Raw genomic sequence first — 23539 nt, 5'->3', positions numbered from 1 at the left:
CTGGGTATCCAAAGTTTAACTGAGAGGTCTTATTTACATCCAGACTGTTAGGTTTAAAATACTGATGGCAGCATTTAACTCTGAAGACCACTGACCAGGCTGCTTGAACAACCATATCATAATCCATTTTTTAGCAGAGGAGAAGGCACTTCTTTTCTGACATAGTTCTGATTGGACAACTTACAGGACAGAAACCTTTATAAACTGTGTAACAGCCAGGAGCTAAGCAGATAATGCTATGACATAGAGAAAATATCAAAACAGGTTTGTAAATCTTATAGGAAATTGTCGTGAAGAGAACATGTCTCCATGTGGACAGATGTGAAATAGACATGGGGACTGACTGTGATATATGTTCAACCAAACCTTAGTGCCATCAACCTGTTAGGAAGAAAATCAGCCATATTCACAGAGTGAGACTTATGGTTACTCTGAAAAAAGTTGGAAATGGCTCATGACTTATGGTTAGTCAGAGAACTAACATAACCCATTTACTCAGGTAATACTGTATGTACAAGGAAATAGCTGCAGCAGGATCTTTGGGTATAGGCAAATATCAACAGGACTTCCATAGTGTCTCCTAACAACATGTTGACGTTAAAAAACTATTTTGCGAGAAGAATTTCTGAAAAGAGACAGAAAGGCCGGTACAGAGGCTACAGAGAGGTAAAGTGGACCATATACCCTCTGTCTATGTGCCAATGGGCCAATTTTTAAATATTGCTCTAAATAGAGGTGAAGTTGGGACCTAAACAAACATAGAGGAGTAAAAAACGGTTCTGAGCTTCTGAACACAGAGTCAGGCTTCAATTTCTGCAGAACAAGAATCACAAAAATACTGCTATACAAAACCATTCCTTATACGGATGATTTGCTCTGGAGGCTGAATCTTGCAGCAGACATAGCCTAAGTCAGTACAATGAGGTATGCTGCAGTGTAGGCCTCTGAAGCGGCTGGTTAGGGCCATTAAGGCCCACTAGTGCATGCAGGGCTTTTCTTGCATAGCCCTTAAGGAATTTCAGTTTTCAGACTAAAACCATAGAACAACAGCTAATTTTTGGAAAACTGTCTTTCTGCTTGAGCAAGGACAGCACAATTATTTTGCTGAGAGGAAAGAAGAGAAAGTAGTTGAGATTTCTGCTAAATACACTGTAGTCCTTTTAGGGGGTAGGAGGAAGAAGAAGTGGTAAAGACAAAAAATTTACTTGAATTAACTTGAAAGCACATTATTTATTTGTGGCAAGTAAAAAAAATCTTTATGGGTCACTACACAAAAATAGAAGGAAGCAAAGGAATAAACTAAAAACTTTCATGCAATTAACAACTCTACATTTAGATAATCCTGTCACATAGAGACAAAGGGGACCTAAAGGGCACTTAATTTCAGGTATGCTGATTTCCCACCACAAGGATGAAATGACAGGCAGCAGAAGTCATCCCAAACAAGGTTACTCTTAAAAAGCTTTTCTTATAGAAGAAGGTGGTCCAGGTAAAACTAATATTGAATATCTATCAATTTGTTTGTGTGCTGGTGCCAAAGCAGCCGATGCAGTCATACAGCATCAGAGAAACTAGAGGCATTCATTTTTATGTTTGGCCTTTCATTTTAGCAGAATGGATTGAAGCTGAAGAAATTTTCCTAAGATCTAAAGCACATGCTACTTCTGTTGAAGAATACAGCAGTCCATTTTGTGAGACCATTTGGCTGGCTGCAGCTGGACCATGCATGCTGGTCTTCAGGAGGTAGGAGGGAGCACTCTGACATAGCTGATCAACCATCCTGCTAAACTGAGGGTAACAGACAGACTACAGTGGATCTCAAGTGTCTGCTCAGATCTCATTCAAGCCTCATGACATCAAAAAAGTAGCAAATGCAGAGCAGAACACTAGAGAGCTAATTCTACTCAATATTATTTTAACAAAAAATCAGCATGTGATTCAAACAGCAAGGTTAAATTTGGTGTGGATACCCTGTATCTTGAACACCGAAACTCAGTTTTTCTATATTTGCAAGTAAAGTTATTTTCTGAAAACCAACAGGACCACTTGAGAGATCTTAGGAATTAAAAAGATGGTATCAGAGAATTTCACATAGCCAATGATGAAGTTCAGAGGTGTCCATATGAATTCTAAGACTAGTTAGAATTAACTAGTCTTAGAATTTAGATTAACTAACTAATCAACTAGTAAGTTAATTAAAGCATTTTTCAAGCAACATAGAGTGAAAAGACACACATTCTATAAAGCACTTGATCATAGTACCTGAGCTTCTCCTAAGTACTTAAATTCAGAAGCAAGATATCTGACTTGATCTTATCACTTTTAGAGATTTTCCATCACCTCTAAAAATGAAGAAACACGAGAAAAAAGGCTGAGCTAGATCTAAACGACCTGTGTATACCTGCTAACTTGTGATTTTATAGCAAGTTTCAAAAGTGATATTTTCCCCAAAGCTGTAGCTCCTAAAACGATTAAAAAAAGGTTCCAACTTCCTTAGTTATAGCCTGGAGGCATTTAAAATCTCAAAACGTGTATGAAAATGTGTATGAATGAGTCCCATAAGTTTAATGTAACTTTTGTGATTATTTTTCTTTCTTTTCTTTTTTTTTTTTTTTAGTTAGCATGGCACCTTAAATATTTTAAACAATTTTGAATTCACAACATCTCAAAAACTGAATGGCTAATTCCGATTATTTCAAGTCATCCAAGCATGTGACACAGTAAAGTGTGATGCAGAAATCCCTGCAATAGAGGTGAGCTCGCTGTGGATGTTCAAGAATAGCTACACTATGACAGCACTGCTCTCAGATTAATTAGCCTTTACTACTCACTGTACAGAGCCACATGGCTAAACTGCTTCTGAGAATCATGATGGAATCCTTGGAAAGCAACCTGATGACTGTTTTCTTCAGTGATTACAGTGGGGATTTCTCCCTCAGCAGGAACCAAGGGTCTTTAAAATCAATTATACTATAAATTACCTTCCCAATACATTAAATATCATTCCCCTGCCCCATTTATAAGGTTCAATTTCATATAAGATAGATCTACAATATTGTTCTACAAGGGACACAAGAAGGCAATGTCAGGGATTTCATCCAATAAAGCTACATGAGGAAGAAAATAAAATATAAAAAGTTCAATATTAAACTTAAAATCTAGCTACAACCTGCATACATAATAAATGGAACTATCACATTATTAAAATCTGAAAGGAAATAGCCTAATAAAGCAACAAAAACACAGCTGCTGATAATCATTGTGTATAGGGGTATTTCAATGGGTAAATTTTCAAAGCAGTGCACAGGGAGTTACATACATAAATTCCATTAACAATAATGTGTTCCTCAGCTCTCAATGATATTAACGTTTAAGTGACACTATAACTATTGTAACAATCTTGCATTTATGACTGCATTAATCTGCACACTATCTCCTAAACAGAGCTTCTATGTAAGCTTTATTATTCTTTTGTTTGCATTTATTAATGATATTTTCAATTTTTATGGACATCTGCTCACAGTTTTCTCAAACTGCATGTTGGCATACCTTATTTAATGCAACTGCTAGGTTTAAATAATTAGTATTGTTGGATACGATCACTAATTTCCTCATACTGTAAGAAGTAACTGAGTATTTCGGCAAAGCAGATGTAATACATGGTATTACACAGAACTAAATTATTACAAACAGTGCCAGCAGTTTTCTATACACAGTATTTAAGATAATTATAAAAAAATCATCTTCATTACTGCATGCTAGTTTTTTTTAACAGTTTAATTTGGATAGGTTACAAGATACATTCAAGTCACACAGATACAATTACTGCAAACCCAAGAAGCTACAAAATGTTCCTAAACAAATATCTTTGACCCTGTTAATGTCTGTTTCTTATTAATATAAGGCTACGTTGTTTGTAGCATGAATTTTTTATGAAATATGAAAAAAAGGAAAGAAAATCCCTTAACAGTTGTTATTGATTCCACCACTTACTGACTGAAAGATAAGCACCATTTACAATGCAGAACAGATGCAGATGCTGACAGAAATGTAAACAATTGTTGCTTGGCTTACTGCCAGATTCTAAGCTGATACATTAAATTCCAAGTGAAGCACATTTCCCCTATAGATTGCATTTACTGCCCCTTCATTTCCTATGTGCTCTGTCTTTCTGTTGCTGTGCCTGGCACTAAGCTATTTTCAGTTCTTTGGTGACCCCTGAGGCCTACTGCTACCTCACATAGCCATTAGAGAAGGGAATTGCATGTGTCTGACATGGCCTGAAACCAATTATTTGATATTTTCTTCAGAATGATGCCCAAGTCTATTGGGAATGAGCAATCATGAAATAATTTACCTCCTGATTTAATTTTTTTCTGCACAAATTAGTTGTAGCCTGAGCTAGCTATACACAGCTGCCTGCAACGTATCTCTGTCATATCAAGATTCTACTTGAAATGATGAAAAAGGAAAGGAGAGAGTAGAATTGAATAGAATAGGTTGGGGAATCCTGCTTTTAAAAGGCATTGACAAGTTTATCAGATATACTGTATACTGATCACATGTGCTCTCTGCTGATTGAAACTGACAGATTCAGAAAGAACTATTAGTGCAGCAAAGGAAACCACATGGATGCAAACTGTTACCCAAGTGCTTAAGGTTTTTTAAACACCCGTCTTGCTTTGCAGCTCACTGCAGCGAAACCTAGGAGTTCCAGCATAATCTGATAAAGCACTGAAGTAAGGGATCTCCACTGAAGTATAAACATGATAAGCATGTATAAATTTGCATATATTTAATCAAGAGAGTATTTCTGTCATAGAAAGAGGTATGTCACTGACAGCTATTAAACCACCTCAGTGAAGACTACACTAATCTTTTGAAAGAGATTCACTATATATAAAATTTTAACCAAATCTGCTCCATAAAATGAGATCAGTTTCCACCTTATAGTGAAGGTTGATTCCATATCAGGTTGCTAGATGTTTGTTACTAAATGTTAAGGTCCTCTGTTAAAGTTGAGTGTATAGATTCGCCAAAATTAAACATTTACTTGCAAATCATGTTCACTGACCAACTGATGAAAGAAAGGATAGACCAGTGCTGGAAACACAGGCTGAAGAACAAGAACATCTAATCACACTCTGACATCAAATTCATGTTGTAATCTCAAGTGCATCCTCTCACCCATCTGACTCCATGACAGCATACAGCTACAGCTCTGATGAACAAATTACAGACTTCCTCAAGTGCTCTGAGGATGAAGTGCCCTGTAATCATGTTTAATAAAATTACTTTATACACCGATAGCTATCTCAGCTTGGCCTGAAACCAGAGACTCAACCTGCTCAATTATCAAAAGCACACCTATCCTCTAATAAATTACAAGACATTCTGATTATGCAATCCCCGATAGACAATGACATTTTAAACAATTCAAATGTAAACAAACCAATGAGTCTCTAAATTAAAATTAATTAATGATGGGTCCATTTAAGGAATTTAGCAGTTGGTATCCAATAATTTTCTGATAATTCTCATAATATTAAAATAGATGACATTCTTTAAACTTCCCTTTAATTAAAATTATTTTAAAACTTATAGAAAGACTATATGTGCAGTTGTTTATAGCAGTTATGGGCAGTTTTTTAGGTACTATTCTATAATTGGCAATTTCTTCTGAAGCAGCAACTATAAGCAAACAGTCCTTTGGAAAACTGCAAGAACTATCCTATGACAAAATGCTACTTTTGGTAATATTTCTCAATAGAACTGAAACCATATTCTGGCCTTACCAATGACATAAACTGGTTCCACATGCATCTTTTTATTTTTCTTGTCTACTCTGTGGGCTGAGGGAGTCATTGCATTTCCTGAAGTCTTCACACTCACACACAGAAAACACCAAAATAGTGTTTGAAGAGAGCATAAACACTGAAAGTCTGCAGCAAACTGTAAATAGACCTATATTGAAACAGTAGTCTTTGAAGAACTCTAAAAGTTGATCTTCCTCAGTCTTTGCTGAAAGAGAAATTAGGCACTGCCAGGTCTCTCAAACTTTCTCATTACTTGTAACTTTGATAGGACTTGCTTGTATTTCCCTGTAAACCATTTTAAAATACTTGGCTGATAAAAGACAATTCTAATTTGTATTTGAAAACACAATAATTTACATATTTATTTTAATCTGATTTAAATTTCTTTAATGTTTGCAAATATAAAAATATCTGCTAGCTTAATTACTATCCTTCTGCATCCACATTCACAGAGGAATTGTTGGGTTTCTCATAGATTGGTTCATTACATCAGACTCACTCTATTTAAATTAGATTGCTAGGAACTTTCAACCAAACAGGAGTTTCTATCAAGTGTTCATCATTCCTTTGTGTAGTCTATGTATGATATTATGTTTTTTCTTTAAATAATAGATTAAAGTGCCTGTGTTACTTTTGTTTCTCTTATTCCTTGGAATTTCCAAGATATAACAGAGCCAGTTCAACTCTATTCTAATAAGAGAAAAAAAACCAACAAACTACTTATAAAGCTGGAGTCAATATTCATATTTCTGCTTCCTACCTCTTTATATTTCAAAACCCTAGTTAGGCTAAGTCACCACAAAGTTCTAATGAGTACTTTTACAAGGAATATAAACATCAGAAATAAATCTAGGCATACAGAAAAAAGGGCAGACACTGCCATTTCAAAACTTCTAGAGAAATGTTTGGAAATTCATAATCTTTTAACAAATATGTTGTAGAAAGACTAATATACAAAAGAAGGATTAATCACATCTGTCAGCACAGATATAAGTTCCCACTCACTGAGCTGAGACTACACAATTAAAGCACCTCCTTATAGATGAGCTGCTAGTATGGTGTGTGACAGAACACCTAATAATGTCACAGAAAGTGCTGGACTTTTCCAGCACATGAACAGAAAATCAGTGCACTGATTCGTAGCCAGAGGATGATCAGTGCATGAATCTATTGAGGAAAACAAAGCTCTTCTGGAAAGTCTGAGACCAGTAACTGATCTAATTTTAGACAGTCCCGAACATTCGTGGGCACTGGGACTGGGTTATAACCACACTTATTCTTTCTACGTCAGACAGACAGAAATATCCCTATTGCCTTGCTCTATTCAGTAAATGTAGTGAAAAGTACTATAAAATGACTGAAAGCTTTGCTTTTCAAAAACTCAGCAGATACAGCAGTCCCTTGATTGAAGATGGAGGGGTTTTAAAAAATTCTAAGCCTACACCACAGTGCAAAGAACATGCATATTCTAATTTAGCATGTAACATCCATCTTGAGGATGTGACCCCCACCAATTTAACCACTTTTTTTTCCAAAAAATTATTGTGACTAATTTTGACTTTTTCCCATACAATTTTGTGACAGAAGAAATTCTCTGTCTTGACAAAAATCAGTCAAGACCACCTAACAAACTTGTGATTAAAGGATGGCAGATGCATGTATTGAAAATTCTTGTAACAACTTTCTTTGAATCAATACTGCAGGAGACCCTTAAAGACATTTTTTAAGTATTGTCTTATCTACCATAGTTCTACACACTTGTCTTCACAAAAGCCCATGTTCTTAAGTAAAAAAGAGACTATTATAATTCTCTCTCAGATTGTGTCACTTTTTATTATTAAAAAGAAAACTACAGTACATAAATCTCAAAATGAACTCTGACCACTCTCCAAGTATCAGACTAGAGAGTCAATCTGTTTCATCTTTTAAATCTGGGATGATAATGCAACAATTAGAGAGCATAGTGAGTTAAAGGCTTTTTTCATGTTGTGGAAGAAAATGCAGGTATGCTGTGAAAGCACAAAGGAAGATAATTAGTTGGTGTTTGCTAATTGTGGACATTTTGAAAGAAAAAAAACCCAAACCAACAAACCAAGAGTGAAACTATGCCCCTTTCAACCTCTACAGAATTCTGAAAACAGATTCGAATTCTGGTTGGAAAAGATAAAGTGGAAGAAATTCATTAGGACACAACAGTTTAAAAAATATAAACCAAAATATAATTGAGAATTTCATGTTTAAAAATATTTAAATAATTTCAAAAGTAAAGTTAGGATTTACCTATTTTATTAAATAAACTAGATAATAAAATCCCAGAATAGGCATATTTTTAATGAGATATCAATAATGAGATACCACTGGCCATCTTCATATTACGGGCTTAATAAGTAATTTGAAGCAACTGCTCTGAAAAGATGGAAGGTGTTCAGGCACACTACCAGCTTTGAAATTCTGTCAGTTCAACTGACATTTCAGTAACTGAGATACTGTTATCTTACCCCCTACTATATATTTAAAAAGTAACAAGCTTAATGCTTTTGCAATCTTCAAGAAAATGTCATTCTCCCACTAGAAACACATTTGTGGTCCTAGGATATTGTTTTCATATGGCCTTTAAAAGAGTACCTCTTTTCTATTAAAACTTCAACTATGCATGTTCAAACAGATGGTTTTATTTTTTTCTCAGTACTAATGATATTTCTGTTTAATATAATTGCGTAGAAGAAATCAAACGCAATATTTGCAAGAATAAGAAATAATATGTGACAAACAAGCTATAAAACACATTATTTCCTATATTATATTCAAGGATATTTATTTTGTTTCCCCTGAGTAACAGGATCTTGCTATGGCTGTCAAAGTTTAATAGGCTTCCCAAGGAACAAAGACAACTTCAGAAATCTGCATCATATCTGTATGTCCACTGATTTTCAACTCTAACTTCCTATATAAATTCCCACTAACACTATTTGCTCCACTATTTGAAATCAGTGACAATTAAATCTATTGAATATCTCAATATTGATTGGCTCATAAAAAAAATTAGCAATCTTTGGTGATTATATCTGCATTTTTACTCAATCCCCATGTAATAACCATGTAATTTTCACTCTTGTCCCATGTTTTCTGTGAAGTTTATATACGCACAACAGAAAAGTGCTATAGTTTTACTTGATACCTGTAACTTCCCCATTTTTCATGGATGGAAACTGTACAGTTTTTCACTCCACCTGTGTAAGATATGGTGAAGATTGTGCCATAGATCACCATGTATGAAGACAGGCTGAGAGAGTTGGGGTTATAAGCATGGAGAAGAGAAAGCTCTGGAGACAGCTTAGAGCCTGTTCCAATACCTAAGGACATACAGGAGAGTTGGAGAGGCACTTTTGACAAGGCCATTGAGTGACAAAACAAGCAGGAATGGCTTCCAATTGAAAGAAGGTAGCTTTAAATTCCATGTTGGAAGTATTCATGTTTTTATAATGTCTAAAAGTCACTACAATATTTATGTGGGTCTTGAAACACCTTAAAGTTTAAATTAATGAAAAAAACCTTTCAAATAATTTCCATAGTTAAATTTTAAAATTTTATATTTCTAAACATTTGGTCTTTAACAACACATTATAGATAAAAATACCTGAAAACTTGCTTGTACTAATCCAAGGACCTGGGCAATAGAATTAATTTGATCTGCAAAAGCAGGAAGTGATACTGGATATTATCATCTATAATCCATCCATGGTCTACTTTATACTAGCATGCCTTACGACCACTTCAGAAAGACGCAACAGAACTTTCCAGGATAGAACAGTAGTAAGTCAAGTGACTGAAACACTTTCCCCCTTCATCCTCATACTTCTAAAAAAAAACAGATTTCAACAGTGGACTGTTGAAATGAGAAAACATGATGGAAAACCAATTGTAACTAAAACATAAATATTGTAAATTATCTGCTATAATTCATAATCTGTACAGAAGTATCAAAAAAGGTGCAAAGATACATATATTAATGACATGAATCCAAACTTGGAACTCTTTAATTTCCAGATAGTAATGGGAGAATAAATTATACTGAAGTTATTCATCCTAATTATTTCCAGACATGAATAATCAGGTTTTTTCATTACACAGTCACTAAACCAGAAGGTATCAATGTTATTGTAACCATATTTTTGATAGATAAGACAAAGATAATAGAAGGTTGGTTGTAGGCCATAATGATGGTTTAAGAGAACACAAAGCAACTGAATTTAAATAAAATGGAAGGATAAAAGCAAGTCTGAAATTGAAGTTCTTTATTTCAAAGGAAGGAAATTATAAACTAGGGTAAATAAAGCCATATGCACATGAATGTAGTGGAGAAATCAAATATAAGTTAAATGTGTGTCCTGGTTACAGAGAAGGGGGTGGAGTTTAGCATGGTGTGGGTGTGACCAAGTTATTCTATACACCCACCTCATCACTGGGGGGTGTGGTTTCAGCAGGAAAAGACCAGGTGCCCTCACCAGAAGTTGGCCATTTTGTTGCCCTCTGGGACGGTATCAGCATCAACCCCTTTGGACTCAGGACAACTCTGCTGGTGCCCCCTTCAATTTTCTCCGGAGCACAACTATGGACCTTTGGTGCTGAAAGGAACAGCGGCAAAACCACAATTGACTATAGTGTTCAATTGACAGTGCCAGTGGGGAAGCTGCCAGCAGCAGGGGCGAACCCCAACTAGTTAAGCTCATCAAGCTGGGAGAAAAGGCACCCAGGCAAACCCAGCCAAACCGAGCTGGAAGCAGTGTAGCTAAGTGGTAGGAAAAAAAGCAGCAGTGGCCCGCGGGATCAACCTATGGTGCAGCGAAGCAGTAGAAATGGCAGTGCAGGCACCTGCGCAGAACTGAGCCCCAGTAGAGAGGCTGAGCAACCCCTACTTGGACAACCTCGCTTCTGGGCGGTTGTTTGTCCTTCTTTTTTGTTGTTTTCGGTTGAGGGGTAGGATACATTAGCTGCAGGAGCTTCGCTGTCATATTGCCTTTGTTCCTGAATACCACATGGCGCTGGGCGCAGGCATGGTCACCATATTGTCCTTGTCTGGGGAAACCATATTGGTTTTTTTCCTGGTATTACCTTTCTGTGGGTAAAACACCTTCTCTTTTTTGTATACTTTTGCTATTAATATTGCTGTTGTTATTGTCTGTGTCTTATTCCATTGCTTTGTGCTTTTAATGAACTATTATCTTAACTAATAATCTCTCCTTTTTTTGTCCCTCCCTTACCAGAAAGGCGTAGGGGAAGGAGAGTGGCTTATTTGGAGTTTAATTTCCTAATGGTGTTAAAAGCAGCCCAATACGCAAAACCCAAAACTTGCATTCCAAGTTAGCTCAACAAATTGCTGGGAATATGTAAGGTTAAGTGAGCTCAAAATAGATTTTTCTAACCAAGTATTTAAATTTAACATCCCAAAGTTGTCTTCATTTCAACAAGTTACTCCAGAGCCTGTTTCTCTTCTTGCTCTCAGTTCCACTACCCAAATGCAGCTAAACAATACCAAGTCCTTCTATTCAAGTTTAGATATATGCCATATTCATATTAGGTGTTCCACAACCACAGTATCTTCTGTTGGAACTCAAGAACAGTTAAAGATAAAAAATTTATAATATCACAATTTAAATCACAGTTTTCATTTGAATATATCTTTAGAATACAAAGGAAGTTGGTTATATTCTGTAGAAGGAAAAGAGAAAGGAGGCCTGCTAGACACATAAGTAACAGGATGATATACTGCAGTAAAATTGCAAAATATGAATATTAAAATACATCTCTGAAGGTGGTTTAATTACTTTGTAGCTAAAAATATACCTCCACTTTGCAATAATATTTCCTTAAAAATAATCAACTAGTGATATTTAAGAGCACACTATGTATTGCCAAGTTTCATTTGGGATTTTAAATGTTTAAGGGTCTCTGAAAAGTTTGTGACTATTTGAAAATATTAAGCCAATGAATTTGAATATGTCAGAAAAGATGAAACTCAGAGCTCTAATGTCTGTTTAGTCTTAATCAAAGGAAAGTAAAAATAAAAAGATCCAAGTAGTCTACATATGTATTTACACTCTCTGTTTATGTATAAAATTATACCAATAAACCAAAGAAAACCTTCCACTAATACATAAATTGTGCATAATTTCATGGGTTTTAAGTTTCTTTGGCAGATGTCTTATCACTCGTAAGAGTAGCTGTTTTTTCATCTAACAGATGAAGAATTAAGATAGGTTAGTAATGCCTGATTAAACTAGCTTAACATTTTGGTAAACAGAGGAGCATAATAAGGGTTCAAAAGGTAAAAGTACAGTACACATTTAATACACTTACTGCAAATAATTTCTGAGAAATATCACATTGGAAATTGAAGCAAAAAACCATAAGAGATAAGCTGAAAACCAACTGTGATTCTTTCCATGCTAAGTATGTTAACAGATGTTTTTAGTACATTTTTAAATACCATAACATTACATAAACTTCTGAAAGACATATGATTAAAATGATGAACAACAAAATCCTCTAAAAGCTCCAAAATATTTTTAGGGGGGTGTTGAGAAACATTCCTTGGATATTAGTTTAGCAGATTGGAAACATCGATTATGTGCTGAAAATATATAAAAAAATTATAATTCATGTTATTTAAAACCCTTCTAGAATAATTTAGCTCAAATACTTATGGCTGAATCCTGCACTGTTAAAGGTAATAAGAGTCACAGATATAATAGGGAACAGGAGCAAGTTATAACATAAAAACACCTGCCTCCAGTATAGTTGCCAATTGAAGATGCCAAATTCCAAAAAATCTGCCTCTTTTCACATGCCATTTTGACAGCTTCTCTCCCAAACCATGCTCTTCCTCAATCCTGATAAATGGATACAATCTTTTTACAGTACTTGACAAATAACTGTTCTAATACAATACGAAAAGAAAAACATTATTTCCTTACTTCACAAATAGATTGTTATATATGAAATATTCTAAGGATTCATAACTCTGTTAAAGCTTTTTATAGACTACCTGTATTTTCCCAACAGAAGAAGGTTGTCTATAGAAATTTTTCTGAGGTTCTGGCACTGTTTCATTATTTTCAGTTATTTTTGTCCTCTGCTACATAGTAAGACGGATTACAGCAAGTCTTAACGAAAAAAAAAACACAACAAAAAACAATCAACCAAAAACCACATTACCCTGAGGGTGGACTGAGCAAACACAAGCCTTTTTATCACCTCTGGGATAACAGTCCCAATTGAATGCACTAGATTAAATTATTTTGCTGTTCTGAAATGTGCTGGTTTGGTGGTTTCCAGAGGGCAGAGACCTCTAATCAAAAAATAAGAAACACATTGGTATAACTGTCTATCAGCTAAGAAGAAAACCTCTTTTCTTTTTCTCCATCCCTCCATACTACAGCATGAGGGTTTTTTTCATACTTGGCAAACTGGGTATCACTGTCAAGGCAATCTATTAAAGCTGTCTTTTAACTTGAACTATGTAAAAATACAGACTTCCACTCATTTCTGTGAGAGTAGAAAAGGTATCAGAACTTAATATGAGTTCCAAGCAGGAAAAGCTACTTGACATTAAGAACTTGTCTACCATTACAAAAACCTCCTAAAACAGTTAGTCTGTAGAATTTTTTTTTTCCCAAAGAGTTATTTCAGTGTGAACTGCCTTGTGAACACTTTAGTTCTAAATGAAAAATACCCTTTTCTGACATGGTACAAACATAGTATATTCAAAAACGTAGAGAAATCTCTTTCCAGAAAAGACTCTTCACATATGAGCTCATATAGAATAAACTATTCAATAATAACTGTTTTAGCAATGATACAATGAAAATCTTTTGCTTGAGTTGGTTAATAATACCAAATAATAGGCTATGACATGTCCACAAAATGAAAAAAACAAACCATACCCAAAACTACATAACTCTGACCCCCTATTTTGCTCTAGCCTGCCAACTTCACTGGTTTGGCTTATGGTTTGGCTGCCTGCAGTCTATAATCACAGATCATCTAGAGCAGTTCGATTCTGCAGAAAACTAGTGAGAAACTGTAGGTAAATCAGTGCCTGTCTCCCATACTAACTTCTTGAAGTAAAATAATATGAAGACATGAGCACGACAGGCCCTGTGAAGAAAGTAACTTGGAGTATTAAATGATATTAATGAACAGCACTTCCAAGCACATTTCATAGGTGCTAAGAGGACAGGTTTTGCATGTGCAAATCTGACATTTACTGCATTTTCAATAAAAATTAAAATCTGCTCTAATACTTATGAAATACTGAAGTTTTTTTAATTCAAATTAATTACAGAAAATGTTTTAAAGTTGTAAGCAGATTCCTAAGATTTACTTTGTTTATTTTCACCTACCTCTGCTTTTCTGAATACACAAAAGAAATGTGCAATGGAAATCTGTACTGATAGATATGCTGGCACAACAATATGTTAAAGTGCATCTTTTGGCAAAAAAAATCAAGCAGACGAAGTATTGTATTAATAGATTTGAAGGACTGTTCTCTTCCTTCTTGTACTACAGAAAGAGTTAATGTGTGAGCGTTTTAGAGACACCCTTAGTGTCACTTTAAACTCCATGTTTTAGATGTAAAATGAAGATACCTAAACTTACCCATCCTTGAGAGCTGTTTTGAGGCTGAAATTAAAAGTTAGTTACAGATTTCCCGTTCCCTACAGGTCTTTTTTTTTCTGTCAGTGAGTCCTTTCATTGACTCCCATCTCACTACATAATTCAAAGGTACACTTCTTCTTGTTTATTCCATACCTCAACAGTACTCTGACACTACACTCTATCCCACTAATATGTCAATGTTACAGTGAACTTGTCCTTTCAACTTATATGCCTGCATGCCTTTTCCCTTACCTTGTCCTTCATATGTTCCACATACTCATCCATATTTCATCTCTTGTTGAAAAATTAACTCTGCATTTCTTCCACTATAATTTCTATTTGACTTACAGTAACATATATGATGATTTTAAAACTCACAAGAGTGCAATTTTCTTCTGCATCAACCTGACAAATCATCACCTCATTTATCCCTTTTGTATGTTGCACAACCCGAAGATCTTCTGTTTCTATATTTTTCACATGATTCTAAGCTTTTAATATTTTCTGTCTGCAAATCACTTCACCTTTATGGAAAGCTATGCTTTAAACAAACAGCTTCTGCACAGAGGAGTGATCAAAACTCTGCATTGAAAAAGCAATTACATACAATCACGTAATTATGTCATGAAAGTTTCCCTTTCGTATGATTTTTTCTGAAGTGCTGATTCTTCCCTTTGGAAATTAGCACATCAGATTTACAACTGAAGAAGAGAAAGTACAAAATATACTACATCAGTAACAGATTCCTCTCCTGCTTTACATTCCTTGGAACAAGAAGTTGTTACCAGGTAGTATTAACTCTAACTTACTGTACTTTCACACAATTAGAAAGCATAAATGTTTGTTTGTGTGTTTGTTACAACTAAAATCTGCATAGTAATCTTTTGTGATAGCTCTGATGTATGAATCTGTGTCTGTTTCATGGACACATCAAAATAATCTCCTTTAAATGTCTGACATTTTGAAATAAGTAGGGGTAAAAGACTGAGGAGTTTGTGTTTATTTAAACCTGGAGTAAATAGTTGTTATTTAATTATATATTTCAGCAGTACGAATAAGTTAGGCTAAAAAAAAAAATACTATGACATGACAGTGTTATCCAATGAATTATAATGTGGTTTTTGTAAGTTACATAAGTTACTTTCTCGTACTTTAAAACGTTTTTCATCACAATTCTGACACAGGCTAGAATTCAACTACAGTAGCATGGTTAAAACATAAAGCTGTAATTATTAATTTTAGGTCTCTCTCTCCATAGAAAATAATCAAGTATATTGGAAAAAAAAAGTAACATAATTAAAATAATATCTAACTACAAAGAACATAAAATAAAACTACTAACCCACAGCGTGAACTGTTCCTCTACACTTCTTTGAAATCTTGTTTGCTTTAACTATATGTAGAGCATTTTCTTTGAACTGCAGCTCACAAAGTCTTTCAAGAAGAACTGTCATTTCTTCTGTGATGGTATCCAGATAAGTTTCATTAATAAACTTCAATGATAAAGAAGGATCAATAGTTCCACTTAGTATATACAAATCTTCTTTTATCATTGTGCACAATGTGGGTATGGAACTTTGGTAACCATGAACCACCTTATCAAAATTTGTTTCACCACAACTAGATAAAATACAGTTCTGTAGAAGATCGCTAACCAGTTTATTCTGCATATTTTGATACTTCGTTAAGACTTCTGATTCAGGATAAAGAAACAAAAGTTGCTGTATGCACTGAGTTTTAAACTCCATTTGTTGTTGCAAAGCAGTAGCGTTTGCTTCTTCTTGACTTTGCAGTCTATTTATTAAAAATTGTCGAAGATGCAATCTCACATCATCCCAAAGAGACTTCACATCCATAGCTGAATCATCTTCAATGGTATGAAGGGAAGATGTTAACTCAAAAGATGTCCCAGTCGGAGTGCAGGGAAATGAGACACCACACTGACTAGAGAGATCCAGAAGGAAGTGAAGTACCATTTCTTCTTGATTTTGCTCATTCTTCAGCAAGCTTTGCTAAAAATGGTAAATCAGACAGTATTTTAATAATGTTTTATTAATCCTGGTTCATTAAATGAACAGCTTCATGCCAGAGCAAAAACTGTGTTTCCAATACTAATTGCCTTACAAGCAAATAAAATAAACTGCTATATAAACAACAGAAGTTATAAAACCTATGGAAAAGAGTATTTATGTGCCAATTAATTTCCTTGTCTACCTCTACCAATAACTCATACTCCTCTTCCCATCTTTCTTATATCCCCAACCTCTTTTCTCAATCAATTCTAGACCACAGTTCAAGGGAAACCCTTTGCAGTCTGTTTATTCTGGTCACACAAACATCTTTGAAAAGAAAATTTTATGAAAAATTATTTAATATTTACACAGATAATGACAGGTCCCTTTCTATAGCTCAGTAGGCAACCGTCAAAAAGGCCATTCTAAGGATAAAATAGTCTTCCCAGGATATCCTTAAAGAACTAAAACTGAAAACTTGTTAAGAATTAAAGAGGCTTAGATCACACAGGACAGAAGAATAAGAAGCTGTGTATCCCATCAAACCAAGATGCAGACTGATACATAAACAATATAGCGATATCCATGTACATCTCCACTATATGGGGTGGAGAAGGAAGTCAGTTAACAAAGCAGGTGAAATCACATGGATGTGTATGCTGTTCCTACTTCACTCAAGTCTGAAGAGCTCTCTCTTGGTCCAGGGCCAGAATCTCTGACCTTAGAGCTGCTTCAGACTCAAGAAGTTATGCAGCACATAGCAGGTCCTCTTGTCACAGCTCAGTGCTGCTGTCACAGTAAACAAGAAAAGTGAGTGAAATTGCTGCTACTCTTAATTTTCAGTTGGCAAGCCCTGAGTGAATAAGGATCTAGAAGCCCTCTCACTTGCTCCCTCACCTTCCATTGCTTCTCTCCAACAGAGAAAAGCACTGTGGCAAACCACCAGAGGGGAATTATTTCCATTCGTATCCTTTATCTGGGTCTCCTAGCTGTACTCCATGCTATAATGCAAGGCTGGTAAAGAAACTGTTGGCAATCTCCCACCTTCAGAATTACTGATTTATTTAACTTGCAGTATTTGAGGAAATTATTAGTTTTATTTCTGTTGTCCTTTTGAAAGAGAGATAGATAATTCAAATTTGAATGTTGAATAAATACAACTATTTCCAAATAAAAATCTTCAGTTTTTCCACTGTAGCAAGCTTTTCTCCATAGATAATTATGCTTTTGAGTCACAAAAATTTTCAAAATCAGAACTTGTATTTCTTTGTTCTGGATGTTACAAAACTGTTACACTCTTATGCAGGAAAAGAAGAGTTTAATCTTTCTACTGCCCTCTATTCTGAAGTGTTTCATGATAAAAATTAAAAAATAAGACACTTCCACCACAGTACCTAATTCTGGACATTAGACAGGAAGCATGATTCCTCTTATAAAGGAAAGTCTTAAAATTAATAGACTACCTATTTTCTTCCATGTTAGATCTTTATTTCAGAATTAACCTTATTAATTTTTTTACTTACAAGCAGAAAAGACATGTGGAAGACAGAATAATAAAGGAAATTAGCAGTCAAATATCATCCTATAAAAGCATGTGCACATAATAGAAATATATGCAACTAGTTAAAATCTTAAATCATACATATCAATAGGCATATACATAACACTGATCTGATTCTCTTTTATTATCTACTGAAGTATTCTATAAGGTTTTCTGGCCCTAAAGAAAACATGTCTCAGAGGGTAAACCAAAACTCTGATCACTAACCACCATGTTGAAGAGTTGAGTCTTCACAGGTAGACTTCTGGAATTTAAATATTACTTTTTTTTAATGAATCATGCTCAAATACTATATTCTGAAATGTACTAAACAAGAGAAGCTGTGAAAACAGTGAATGTAACTGATGTCATTGGAAGATTAATCCAAATGATCTTCTAAGCAAACCCCTACTGCTGTTTTTCAAGGCAAAGCAGAAATATTTTTATATATCTAAGGATTGTACCAAGGCCTTTGCAATTTAAACTACGGCATTAAAAATAGGGAGCTTGCAGATGCCATTTTAGATGTAGTATTACTCAGAAAAAGAGCTCTGAAAACAGTGTCATCAAGTCTCTTAAACCACTGCCTATATTGATGTAAGCTTTTCTATTTAAAAATTAACCTGTAAAAATACTTCAACACATAATGCCAAAACTGTTCCAGAGAAAAAGATCCAAATTAGTATCCTCCAATGGTTTGGAGAAAAATGAAAAGTTCCCTTATAAGCACAGAAAGTTAGTGACAATAATATACAAAAAACCAGTTGCAGTCTACCAACTGGACTACTAGCTACTATAGACCTACCATATCAATATACAAATACAATAAGATTAAGACTTTGTTAAAAAAAGAATTTGTCATTATTTTAGCAGGAACAGAATTTAATAAAGATGTGCTTGTGCTCATATTCAGCTTTTAAATCTTTAGCATTACAAGACAGTACACAGAAGGACAAAATTTCACATAATTAACATTTTCAGCCTTCATGAAGAAACTCAGTATTTTCCTAAGAGTTCACAAATACATGAGAATAACAATAAACCTAAATACAGCACCCCAGTCAAAACACAGAAAGAAGTTTGCACTGTTCCAGCAGCTTAAAAGATAAATAAAATTCTTAACAAACAAAACACACGCAATAAGGGATAACAATGAATAGGGATATTGTCCTGAATTGAAGGAAGGTTGCTGTTATTGAAGATGTATTATATATATTTAATTAAAAGCATGCAAGAAGAAATTAACTGAGTAATTAGTTCAATGTGTGGAGAGATACCTTTAAGAAAGGTTAGATCATAATAATCTCATTAATGCTGAATATTATTGAAAATAATTTACTGCTTAAGGAACTAAAGATTATCTACTGTGAATATAACTTCTTACAGATGGACTGTCTCTGCTAATACAGATACACTTTTCATCTGTATTCTCATCTATACAACAGGCTGGATTATCTAAGAAGCCATGAGCCTGGAAGTAGTGATGTCCAACTTCCTGAGCTCCAAAAATGTTTTCCTGATAAACTGTGCAGAATCAAAACTTTAAGGCTTCTCACACTTTGCTGCCTGTTTAGCAGTCTGCCACAGATCCATTCTCAAGGCTTAACTGGATTCTACAGCTCACAGCAAGACTGTCATGCAGTTAGTAAGCTCCTGGGCATATGAAGAGCTAGAAAGCATGTTTTGTGTAGGATATTTCAGAGATGGGGACATTTCAGTGTTTCCCAAACAAATGCCGCCATCTGGTGTTCAGGTATATGGCTCGAATAGACCCTGCAGAAAGAAGAAAGTAGGGAATGGACACAAGTAAGTCATCATTGCCATGCCACCTGCTGAGGGATTTAAGTAAGGATCTAACTGGACTAAGAGGAGTGACAAAAGACTTCCTAAGTCAAAAACTTCATGGGTCAGCATTTTCTGGGATTCTCTAATTTCATCTAGATCAAGTATGACATGTTGCAGTGTCTGAAACTTTCGAGTGGAGTGATTAATTAACAGCAACATTCCTTTGATCAGCTGTGTCAGAAAGCAACAAAATCACTTCTTCACCACATGAACATTAAAGACCTGGTATTTCTAGAGATTACTTCCTCATTTGGCACAGCTCAATATCCAGTGGATTCAAAGGTGACTGAAAGAGCTACAAACAGTTCTAAGTGTTAAAAAAACAGGAGGTGATTTGATGAAGCTTGCACTCTAGCCAGAGAAAACACTCCTCTACAGCAATTTTCCTCTGCCATTACAGCTAATCTTAGCCTAAAGGTGTTCATGGTCTAAATCACATGGAAGTGACAAAGAATAATACCCTGATCAGTGTTTACTTGTTTTGACACTTCTACATATTTACATCATATCACACACTCACATATATATATAGATTATATATAAACTTGCAGGTTTTCATTTACTAAGGTATTATCCTTCACTTATCTAGCTAATTCAATTTTCCAGACCTCCATGTCCATTCATATATTCAGATGTAAATTTTTAATAAAAATTTTGGGAAAAAAAACATCCTCTAAAATAATGGAATTTTTCATTGAAGTGAAATCTGATTTCTGACTACATCCAATTGTACAACCTGCCAGGACAATGGATGTAGCTCCAACATTTCTAATTAAAAAGAGCTGAATCACAGAATCATTTTGATTGGAAGTGACTTTTTAGAGGTCATCTAGTACAATCCTCCTGCAATAAGCAGCAACATCCTCAAACTGATCAGGCTGCTCAGAGGCCAGTACGACCTGGCCTTGAACGTCTCCAGGGATGGGGCATCTACTCCCTATGCCTCCAGCCGCATAGAAAGTTGGAAGTTTATGCTTAAATAATGCATAAATAAATGCATAAATAACGTACACTAGATGAGTTAAATTCATACCGAAACAAGTGAAGAACAGGCAGAAACACTAAGAGTTTCAGTATAGACAGTAACTTCCAGTGTTTATTTACCAACATGTGTTTTATGAAACAATCCTAGCAGTGCTGAACATATGGCAGCATCTGTGAAAAGATTTTGTCCCAAGATTGTTTATTTAAGGCATGATCAAAAGGAAACATAACACCCTGCTGCAGACATGAAAACAACACTAAGCCTTATAATACAATTTCTGAACTATCATCACCACAGTGAAGACCTAAATGAGAAAACTAATTGAACCATCCACACTCCCACCTCCAATTATACAACCAACTTTCTAAACATAAAAGTCTTTAATAAAATTTTTTTACCAGGGTCCTAAGAAACTCCGTCAGCTCTCCATGGTCTGTAGAAGAAGATCTGAGAGAACTAAAATTGCAGTTATTTAGCCACTGAATGCAGTCAGTTGTGCTTTGTAGAATTTCATCAGTACATATTTCATTTACTTCTTTTTGCAGGTCTTTAAGACACTTTTCTATGCTGAAAAAAAAAAGTGAAGAAAAAGAAAAAACATAGGATTTTTCTTCATTATTTGGAGATAAAAGCATTTTTATTTAAAATTTAAAATTTTATAATTTTATGTGTTTAAAAAATAAAAACTACTTAAAAGCAATTAACACTAGCCTTTCTTATTTATAATTAAATTACTCTCACAAAATAAGGCCTGAATTTGCAGGATTAACATTTAGGTACAGTTGAGCTAGAGCTAAAATTTCCTTCAGGCAAGACTGTACCATCCTCAGCAAGTCTAAGTACAGCTTCCCTTCTCAAACAATCTTATTCTTTTTAACAAAGTAGTTAATGAATAAGACACCATCCAACTTAAGATCTGGTCCTTGGTGTTTTATTAGCTAAAGCAGAGACTATAAACTGAATTCTGCTTCTTTAGCAATCAGCAGCTGTTTTATAAAACCTAACATATATTAAAAACTTCCTAAAGACCCACTGACATCACGGAAAATGTCGAAATGAATTTTAGAGTCAGTTGTGCTGAGAAAGCAGATCTTTTCTTTCCTGTTTTGTCATTAGAATATTTGAAAGAGAACAGCGTTTGTTTCAAGGAGCTGATCCACTCCTTAACATTCATCTAGAATCATGTTTATGAAACCCTGTTTATGAAACCAGATGTGTTTGGTAGGTTATTACAGCAATTTCAGTTGCAAAGATCACAAGAACAACTGAATATCCAGAGTTATTTTATTTCTATTTGTGTGGACACTTACGTGAAAACCAAACAAAGCAAAAAAATCCATAAACAATCTAACTCTATATATTTTCTACAAAACCAACTTTTCAGTAGTTCATAACTACATATTTTTTCAAAAGCAATGCTTAACATAGTTTCAGTTAGGAAAACAGTATTGACTAGATCTAGGCAGAACTAGGTTTAATTACCTAGCCAAGAATACCAATTCTAAACTTGACAAATGGTTAGCAAAGTATCTTTTTAACTTGTAAAATCTGTTCTCAGGACTATGAAACTAAACACCTTCTTCATACACCTTGACTCCTGGGACACTATCAAAGGCTTTTACTGTGGTGTGCTGATGTGTCTCATTCAAACATACCCAAATAGATTACAACATTGTGCAACATAAAAGTCACCATGTTGGTAAATCTGTGCCAATCTGCTACAACTACAAGCCAGTTTTTACACTCATCTTTGACATATGAATCTGTGTGCAAGATAATAAACTACAAGCTATGAATAGGCTACAGCCTTTTTAAGACCAGACATTTTGGTTATTTGCCCCAATACTGATAAGGGGATTAAATGGATAGATTTCAGTGCCTCCCCTCCACTTCACCGCCCCCTGCCCCCCAAAAAAGCATAAATCATGTTAAGTGTGTCCATTTTATTTTATCTTTTTATCCCAAAAATTTAAACATTTAATTAGGACTAAAATTGTTTTTGACTGAATATTTTCATCCCATTTACTTACAGTACACAGTGTAGTGTATGTAAACAAGATATCAAAGCCACTGCTATATCCTTTTAAGATTTTTGTCAACATTTAGTAATACAAGATCATGGTTAACTATACATACTTAGTGCTTCACATGAATTACACGAATTAAATATTTAGGAACTCGTTACTTCTCAAAAAATAAAAATAATGTGTATTATTTGGGTTTAGAAGATGAGCATTTTAAGTAAAACATTTCAGCTAAATATGATTAAAATTATTCTCACTACATAGGTTAGTATTTAAAACTATAATTTTATATCACTGTAGAGAGAACAAGACTTTGATTTCTTTGGTTTAGAAAAGAAATTTGCTGAAGTTTTAGTAACTTTAGTAAAAAATATGTAATTTCGATGTGAAAAAATATGCTTAATGTATTTCATTATTTTTAGTCTTAAAAGTACAATTTTAAAAAATTAACGTAAATTGCTAAATTCCTTTTTTCCCAATAACGCTTCTTCTATCCACGCTTGCTACAAGCACACTGATGTCTAAGAAGGCCAGTGTGAGATAGACAAGTCCGGTTGCAAAAGGCACAGCAGAAAGTCTCCTTAGGTGGTATTGGCAAGAGACGGTTCTTTCTGTGTTGTCTTTTCTCCTCAAGAATGATTCTGCGTGTGTTCTCAAAA

At 34.6% G+C, this 23539-nt stretch overlaps 1 protein-coding gene across 2 annotated transcripts in view; it reads right to left on the bottom strand.

Moving 5' to 3' along the window:
• Positions 1–23539, bottom strand: part of KIAA0825 (KIAA0825 ortholog) — a 106011-nt gene that overhangs the window by 67391 nt on the left and 15081 nt on the right. For both annotated transcript variants that reach the window (XM_029958173.1, XM_029958174.1), the window contains exons 3-4: positions 21255–21423; positions 15817–16486 (exon numbers count right to left, since the gene is read on the bottom strand). In XM_029958173.1, the coding sequence (XP_029814033.1) occupies positions 15817–16486; positions 21255–21423 (839 nt within the window). The remainder of the gene's footprint in view (positions 1–15816; positions 16487–21254; positions 21424–23539) is intronic.

The sequence above is a fragment of the Manacus vitellinus genome, unplaced genomic scaffold (genome assembly GCF_001715985.3).
Source record: "Manacus vitellinus isolate BGI_N305 unplaced genomic scaffold, ASM171598v3 scaffold_145_pilon, whole genome shotgun sequence".
In the NCBI taxonomy this organism is placed as follows: domain Eukaryota; kingdom Metazoa; phylum Chordata; class Aves; order Passeriformes; family Pipridae; genus Manacus; species Manacus vitellinus.
Note: the sequence above shows the minus strand (reverse complement) of the source record. Positions and strands in the feature narration are given on the sequence as shown.